This window comes from Clupea harengus, chromosome 13, assembly GCF_900700415.2.
Source record: "Clupea harengus chromosome 13, Ch_v2.0.2, whole genome shotgun sequence".
In the NCBI taxonomy this organism is placed as follows: Eukaryota; Metazoa; Chordata; class Actinopteri; order Clupeiformes; family Clupeidae; genus Clupea; species Clupea harengus.
The window spans coordinates 20,474,402-20,481,901 of record NC_045164.1 but is presented as its reverse complement, the minus strand read 5'-3'; the positions used below and the strand labels follow the sequence as shown (position 1 = coordinate 20,481,901).

The 7,500-nt window shown below is 43.5% G+C and overlaps 1 protein-coding gene across 2 annotated transcripts in view; it reads left to right on the top strand.

Moving 5' to 3' along the window:
* Window positions 1-7,500, top strand: part of prkn (parkin RBR E3 ubiquitin protein ligase) — a 68,169-nt gene that overhangs the window by 22,240 nt on the left and 38,429 nt on the right. For both annotated transcript variants that reach the window (XM_031578613.2, XM_031578612.2), the window contains exon 3: window positions 5,233-5,452. In XM_031578613.2, coding sequence (XP_031434473.1) covers window positions 5,233-5,452 — 220 coding nt within the window. The remainder of the gene's footprint in view (window positions 1-5,232; window positions 5,453-7,500) is intronic.

The following is a 7,500-nucleotide window of genomic DNA, read 5'->3' as shown; positions in this document are numbered from 1 at the left end:
TGTATGAATGAAAAAAGAGTAGGTAAACAACAGCCAAGTGAGTGTGTGTTCCTTCGCCTGAGCGGCCAAGCAAGTGTGCGTCCTTTCTCCTGAGCTGCCAAGTGAGTGTGTGTCCTTTCGCCTAAAGCCCCCCTGGAAAGGAACAGGGGGAGAAAATCATAATTTCACTAAAGCAAGTCTGTCTTCAGATGAATGTGAATGCCCCCTGGCCTTATCTATGAGTGTGTTCGTGCCTGTGTGCGTGTGTGTGTGTGTGTGTGTGTGTGTGTGTGTGTGTGTGTGTGTGTGAATGCTCTCCACTGGCCTTATCTATGAGTGCTGACGAGGGAAGGAAATAGTGCCAGTAATGAAGAAAATTATTGAAGTGTGTGTGTGTTTGTGTGTGTGTGTGATGGGTTTAAATGATGAAGTTTGCATGTAATCATACAAGGGTGAGCAATTACTGTCAAACACATCATTTAACTGGAAATGAATAACACAATGAGTAGGTAACACACACACACACACACACACACACACACACACACACACGCGTGCGCACTCATGTATAGTAAAAAGGTTTGTGTGTGTTTCTGAACACTGCATGAAATCCATCTTTAGCTTTTAAGCCTAGTCTCTGCGTGTGTGTATGAATGAGTTTGTGAACATCACCCATTCAGACCCTTGAGTGCGGGGCGAGTGTTTGTGTGAGTATGCGTGTGTGTGTGGGTGAGTATGCGTTCGTGTGTGTGTGTGTGTGTGTATGTTTGAGTGTGTGTATGTATACGTTTGTGAACGCTACCCATTCAGACCCTTGAGTGCGGGGCGAGTGTGTTTCCTGTTTGGTTTTTAGGAGTCGTGTCACGTCTGGGATAAGGCAGCTGTCTGTAGACTGCACTGCCTGTAGCCACACTCACTCACACACACACACACACACACACACACACACACACACGCATACTCACACTCACACACTGCCTGTGGGTTCAGACTGGACCTGCTGTTTATCTACCAGAGCCTGAGGTTCAGCTTCTGACATCTGTAGTGACACACACGCAAACACACACACACACACACCGTGATCTGTAGTGATTTGTGGACCGGCAATGTTGTGATGTGCTCTATTAGCTGAGCAAAAGTGCATCACACCAATACAACACCAAAACACACCCACCCACACACACATGCACACCAACAGACACTCACCCAGACTCCCCACACACTCCGATCACAAATATACACAGACACACAGACACATGCCCACGCACGCACACAGACTAGATGGCATGGCAGATGGCAGAAGGCCAAAAGCTGCACACATCTTAGGCAGAGTGTGTGATGAGCTAAGACTATTCTCATTCGTGGTTCCATGTTGGTGGAACGAGCTGCCTAGCACTACCAGAGCAGGGGCGTCCCTCTCTACCTTTAAGAAGCTCTTGCAGATCCAACTCTTCAGAGAGCACCTCCCTTCCTAACTTGCACTTCTACTAGTACTTAACTTGCACTTACAGCAGTTACATTCCTGCACTTTTTTTTTCTATTTCTTATGTAAAATAGTATTTATTGTTACACTAGGTCTCTTGCTCGTAGCTTGATTGTTGTCTCCCTTGTACGTCGCTTTGGATTAAAGCGTCTGCTAAATGACTAAATGTAAATGTAGTGTAAATGTAAGACAGCCATGAGCTAACACAGCCATGTGCAAACACAAACGCGAGCTAACACAGCCATGAGCTAACACAGCCATTTGCTAACACAGCCATATGCTAACACAGCCATGAGCTAACACAGCCATGAGCTAACACAGCCATGAGCTAACACAGCCATGTGCTAACACAAACGTGAGCTAACACAAACGCGAGCTAACACAGCCATGAGCTTACACAAACGCGAGCTAACACAGCCATGAAATAACTCAGACATGAGCTAACGGTGTTTGCATAAGTGTTTGCGCGTGTGCTTTTCTTTCTGGGTTAACAGACTGATCGAGTGTGTAGATAAATAAATGGATTGATAGATTGATTGATGGTTAGATTGATTGTTGACTTTATTTATCCCCAAAGGAAAATTTCAGTGTTGCCGTAGCAATTCACATAAATGACAAAAACAGGCCAATTTGCTGTCAGTCTGATATTTATCTCCCAGCTTCCCCAGCTTCTTCTGTGGTGCGTAATTCCGACTTTCATTCCAACTGTTTCCTTTTTCCTAACAAGAGCTGAACACCAGTGGGACCCAGAATTCCCACTCCGCATTAGTCTGACGGGCTTCTCAGGATTCACCCAATTCTCTCGCTCTGCTCCGCTTTCCTATCCATCTGTCTGCATGACTGTGTGTGAGTGTGTGTGTGTGTGTGTGTGTGTGTGTGTGTGTGGTGTTGGGGGGGGGGGGGGCACAAGTGTGTCATCTTGAGTCTATTTCATTACAATATAAAACAGATAGATAAAATAAATGGAGAAGAATAAGAATGAAAATGCAAATGAATGAGGAGAGTAAACACAAGGTGCACACACACACACACACACACAAACACACACACACACACACACACACTGAATATTTGAAGGGGCTGTGGTGTTTTGGGGGGATGTTCAAGGTGTGTAGATCAGACCTTCAACATGAGAGACACACACACACAGACACAGACACACACACACACACACACACTCACACACACATGCACATTCCTGTGGTGTGATGAAGGGTTAGCGTTTGGCGTGAGTTCAGGAGGGGAGGAGTGTTTGTGTGTGTGTAGTTTCTGGTTTGTGTGGTTAGTGGTGGTTGTGTGTGTATGTGTGTGTGTGTGTTTCATTAAGTAGTGAGCAGAAAATAAAAAAAGAATATTTGTTTGTTGTCTAGTTTGCAGTAAAGAATATATATATATAGATGTATGTATACTGTATTATTCTGTGTCTGTGTTATCTGTGCATATCTGTGGATGGTCTCTCTATACAGGTGTAGCATAGGCAACTTTGGTGTGTGTGTGTGTGTGTGTGTGTGTGTGTGTGTGTGTGCAATCTATGTTTGTGTGTGTGTCTGCAAGCTGATTGTACAGTAAATGTCAGGATGTATCTCATCTGCCCTCAGAGACATCAGTAATGACATTTCGCATCCAAGTGCATCATGGGAAGATTGGGCCAATCCATTAGTATCAACCAATAGTCACTGTGTATGTGGAATGTACTAAAAACTCTAAAAAGCATGGGATGTTTTGAGCTGGGATACAAGTTAACATTACACCTCAGGGACGTCCATATATACTAACCCACAATATTGGAAGTGTTTGCACCAGCAGTTAATAACCAGTTGCTTGGAAAATATGTTTAATAATTTATTTGAAGAAAATTGTTGACTGTCTGTTTACTGATGTAAAGATCGTGAAGATTTATCTGAAGTATTACCACATCACAGGTCTACTCAAGTGCTAATATGTGATCTACCACAGTCCCACACTCACATTTTGATTGGCCGAGAGGCTTCTCATCGCTGCCGTTATCACATGATAACAGCACTCTGACTGCGTTGCATGAAGTTCCATTCTCCTTCAGAGACTGTGCTGTTCTGTTACCTTGTACCTCATCTGCTAGCCAAATTCATTTAGCTTCCTAGCCCACAAAAAGTAGCCAGAGTCTCCCAATAGAAACCTTGAAGTTGCTCTTCTGGTAAGCGTATACTCTGACATAGGAATGCTCTGACATAGGAATGCTCTGTTTAAATTATACCTTGTCTGCTAGCCAAATTCATTTAGCTACTTAACCCACACAATGTAGTCAGAAAGGCTGCCAGAGTCTCCCAATAGAAACCTTGAAGTTGCTCTGCTAGTAAACATGTGGTCTGACATAGGAATGTTGATTAGCAGAGAGGGGCTGGCTGAATCAGTGTGAAGTCACCTGTACTGTGTGTGTTTGTGTGTGTGTGTGTGTGTGTGTGTGTGTGTGTGTGCACGCATAAGTGTGTGTGTGTGTGTTTGTGTGCGTGTTTCTGCGCGTGTGTGCGTGTCAGTGTGTGCTCTGTGTGTGTGTGTGTGTGTGTGTGCATAAGTGTGTGTGTTTGTGTTTAGGTTATGTTAGCTCCTTTTTGAGGCCAAAAAAGTGGGCTGATTGACATGTTTGTGTGTTTGTGTTTCGGGGGAAGTTTTTACCGGTTGGGGAATACTCCTTTTAATTGCAGCAGCTGTGAAGAAGTCTTTGTCTTTGTCTCACACAACTCTGACAAAACACAACCAAACACATAAAGAAGCCGACAAACAATAAATAAACCAACAAACAAACAAACACATCAAAATAGATTCCCAACTCCAACTTCTCAGCCAGTCAGAGCAGATGTAGCTCCGCTATTACAGCCAATTACGGCTCCTCTGTCTCTGTTCTGTGTGAAGAATAAAAGCCTCAGAGCTTTCATGTGTCCTCAGTCCTCTCTCTCGCTGCGTCTCTGAGACTTAGTGCAGCGCCTGCTTGGAGTCTACACACACACACACACACACCCACACTCTGTTTGGAGTCCCTCTGTAATTAATGCTGTCTGGAGATGTCTGAGTGAGCTCGTTTATTTCGCACAGCACACGCAGTCCAAACATCACGAGTGTGACACACAGTAGAACAACAGTGTGAGTGTGTGTCTGCAGGTTTGCCTACACAGCTTGCAGGCTTGAGTTTCTGGAGGTTTTAGGATCTGTGCAGCTGGTCTGTGTGCTTTGGGTGTCTGTCTGTGTGAAGGGTGTTACTGGTGGAGTTTGTAAGTGTGTGTGTGAGATAGTTAGAGTGTCTGTGTGTAGAGTGTTACATATGCAGTGTGTAAGTGTGTGTGTGAGATAGTTAGAGTGTCTGTGTGTAGAGTGTTACGGGTGGAGTGTGTAAGTGTGTGTGTGAGATAGTTAGAGTGTCTGTGTGTAGAGTGTTACGGGTGGAGTGTGTAAGTGTGTGTGTGAGATAGTTAGAGTGTCTGTGTGAAGGGTGTTACTGGTGGAGTTTGTAAGTGTGTGTGTAAGATAGTTAGAGTGTCTGTGTGTACAGTGTTACGCTTGGAGTGTGTAAGTGTGTGTGTAAGATAGTTAGAGTGTCTGTTTGTAGAGTGTTACGGATGGAGTTTGTAAGTGTGTGTGTGCATGTAGAGTGTTACTGGTGGAGTTTGTAAGTGTGTGTGTAAGATAGTTGAGAGCAGTTTTTGTCAAAGACTCTTATTCCTCAGATGTCTATGATCTCACCCCCCAGCCATCTCTCTCTCTCTCTTCCTGTTTTCCTCTCTCTGCCTCTCCCTCAGGGCTGTGACCTGCCGGAGCAGAGTACAGTGCATGTGGTGCTGCCCCCTGCAGGCCCAGCACGGCGTAGCGAGATGGTGCTCCAGCAGCGGTTAGGGAGGGGAGTGGAGTGCCTGACCCGACTGGACCTCAGCGCCTCCCGGCTACACACCAGCTCCACCGGCCTCGCCGTTATACTGGAGGACCAGCAACACAGTCCAGACAACTCGCTCACACACACAGGTACATATACGCATACGCATACACATACTCACGCAAACATACACACAAACGTTCCCTAGGCCTGGCCGTCATCCTAGACCTACTGCACCGTCCTTTTGTGTGTGTGTGTGTGTGTGTGTGTGTGTGTGTGTGTGTGTGTGTGTGCGCATACGTGTGTGTGCATACGTGTGTGTTTGCAAATGAAGATAACTCAGTACATCTTTTCTAAAGTGTTTACACTTTGTGTGTATAGTGAAATTATCATTTCTGTAGTAAGACTCTCGACCCCCTGGCGACGTTGTACCATACATGATAATCTTCTGACACGCTTGCAGTGGGAATCGCACCCATTGAATTAACGTGTGCGAGAAAGGCAAGGGGAAGCAGGGACTCCCCCCTTCATTCCGAGTAACCCTTGCTCCGCTGATGTCCCATTATTTCTCTCAGGATTGTTCTTGAAGCCATTTAACATCATCCGCAAGTTGTTGTGATCACTTTGTCCCCAGGACTGCCTTTTATATTGGTGAGCTAGTTTTGAGAAATTAAACCTTGCTTCAGGCTATGCAGCCAACGGTGTTGCCTGGTTGGTATGGTTGTCTAGTTCCTATGCTAGCTGACCTTAAACGGTTTAAATGGCAGAGTACCTTTTGCATGAAATGATAGCTAGTTATTAAGCTGATGTCACAGTCTCTTATAAGCTTATAAAACTATAATAGGAAAACATAGAAACCCTCTGGGTGCCTGTGCAGTCTCACATTCACACAAGTTCATATTCACACTAGTGCTGTCAGTTTAACGCGTTATTAACGGCGTTAACGCAAACCCATTTTAACGCCGTTAATTTTTTTATCGCGAGATTAACGCGATTTTTTTTATATATAATTCTTTTTTTTTTTTTTTTTTTTTGGATTAACATTCTTTTTGGCCTCGCAGACTGTGTAGTAGGCTAACGTTACGGTTTGAGTGAATGGTGAACGCGATACGGCGAAATGGATGATAAAAAGCTTCTGAATGGAAAGTTTACTTTTAAAAGTTGTGTTGTGCAAAATAAGTGAGCTTCACTGTTGTCTGAAAATGTCAACAGGCAGCTGGCTGAAAGCAAAGAAGTAGTAGGCTTACCTTTTATTGGTAACCTAACTGTTACAGTTCACTGTTTCTGAAATAAGAGGCCTGACTGCTATGTTCCCAGCAAACTTGGAAAGAAGAAAATATTAAGCCATGGTTTAATTGCACTATAGGCTGAGTCCTTGTTTACCTGAAATGTGCACTTTATAATTTTATTTTGTACCGCCCTGTTTGGCAATGTTGGTTTTCAATCAAAAAAAAAAACATTTGCATAAAGCAAGCCAATCCACTTTTCAATGTTGATAAGGGCATTAAAATAAAAATAAAATGATGGAAAAAATAAATAAACAAACAGACATTTAGAATAGATAAGAATTTGCGATTAATCGCGATTAATTTTGAGTTAACTATGACATAAATGCGATTAATCGCGATTAAATATTTTAATCGTTTGACAGCACTAATTCACACATATTAATAGTTTATATTAACACACGCTGGTTCCCTAAGCTAGAGATAGCTAGGATAGTTAAACAGCTACGATAGGTAGAAACCCTCTGGGTGCCCTTGCAGCTTCATATTAACACAAGTTCATATTCACTTCATATTAACATGAGTTAGCAACTGCCAACTGTTAATAGTTCATAGCTAGGTTAACTGGCATGAGACCTTGCATGTTCTAACGCACACCTCTTGCAGAGGTTCATGCTCCGTAGGATCCCGTCAAATAGGAATACATGACACTTGATACTTTATCATTTTGGAAGGCTGAGTGTAAATGAAGATTTGTTATCCATCCCATGTTATTTTTATGTAATAACATTAATGGGATTTGAATGTGAAAGGGAGAGAGAGAGGGAGAGAGACCATTCACGCTTTACCACGCTTTACCTTGACGCCTGTAACAAAGTCCTTTCTCTGTTTTACTACCATTCACCTTCTTCTGCTGTTTATAAGGCGGTTATCAAACAGCTTTTAGGTGCATTAACGCCACCTTCTTGTGG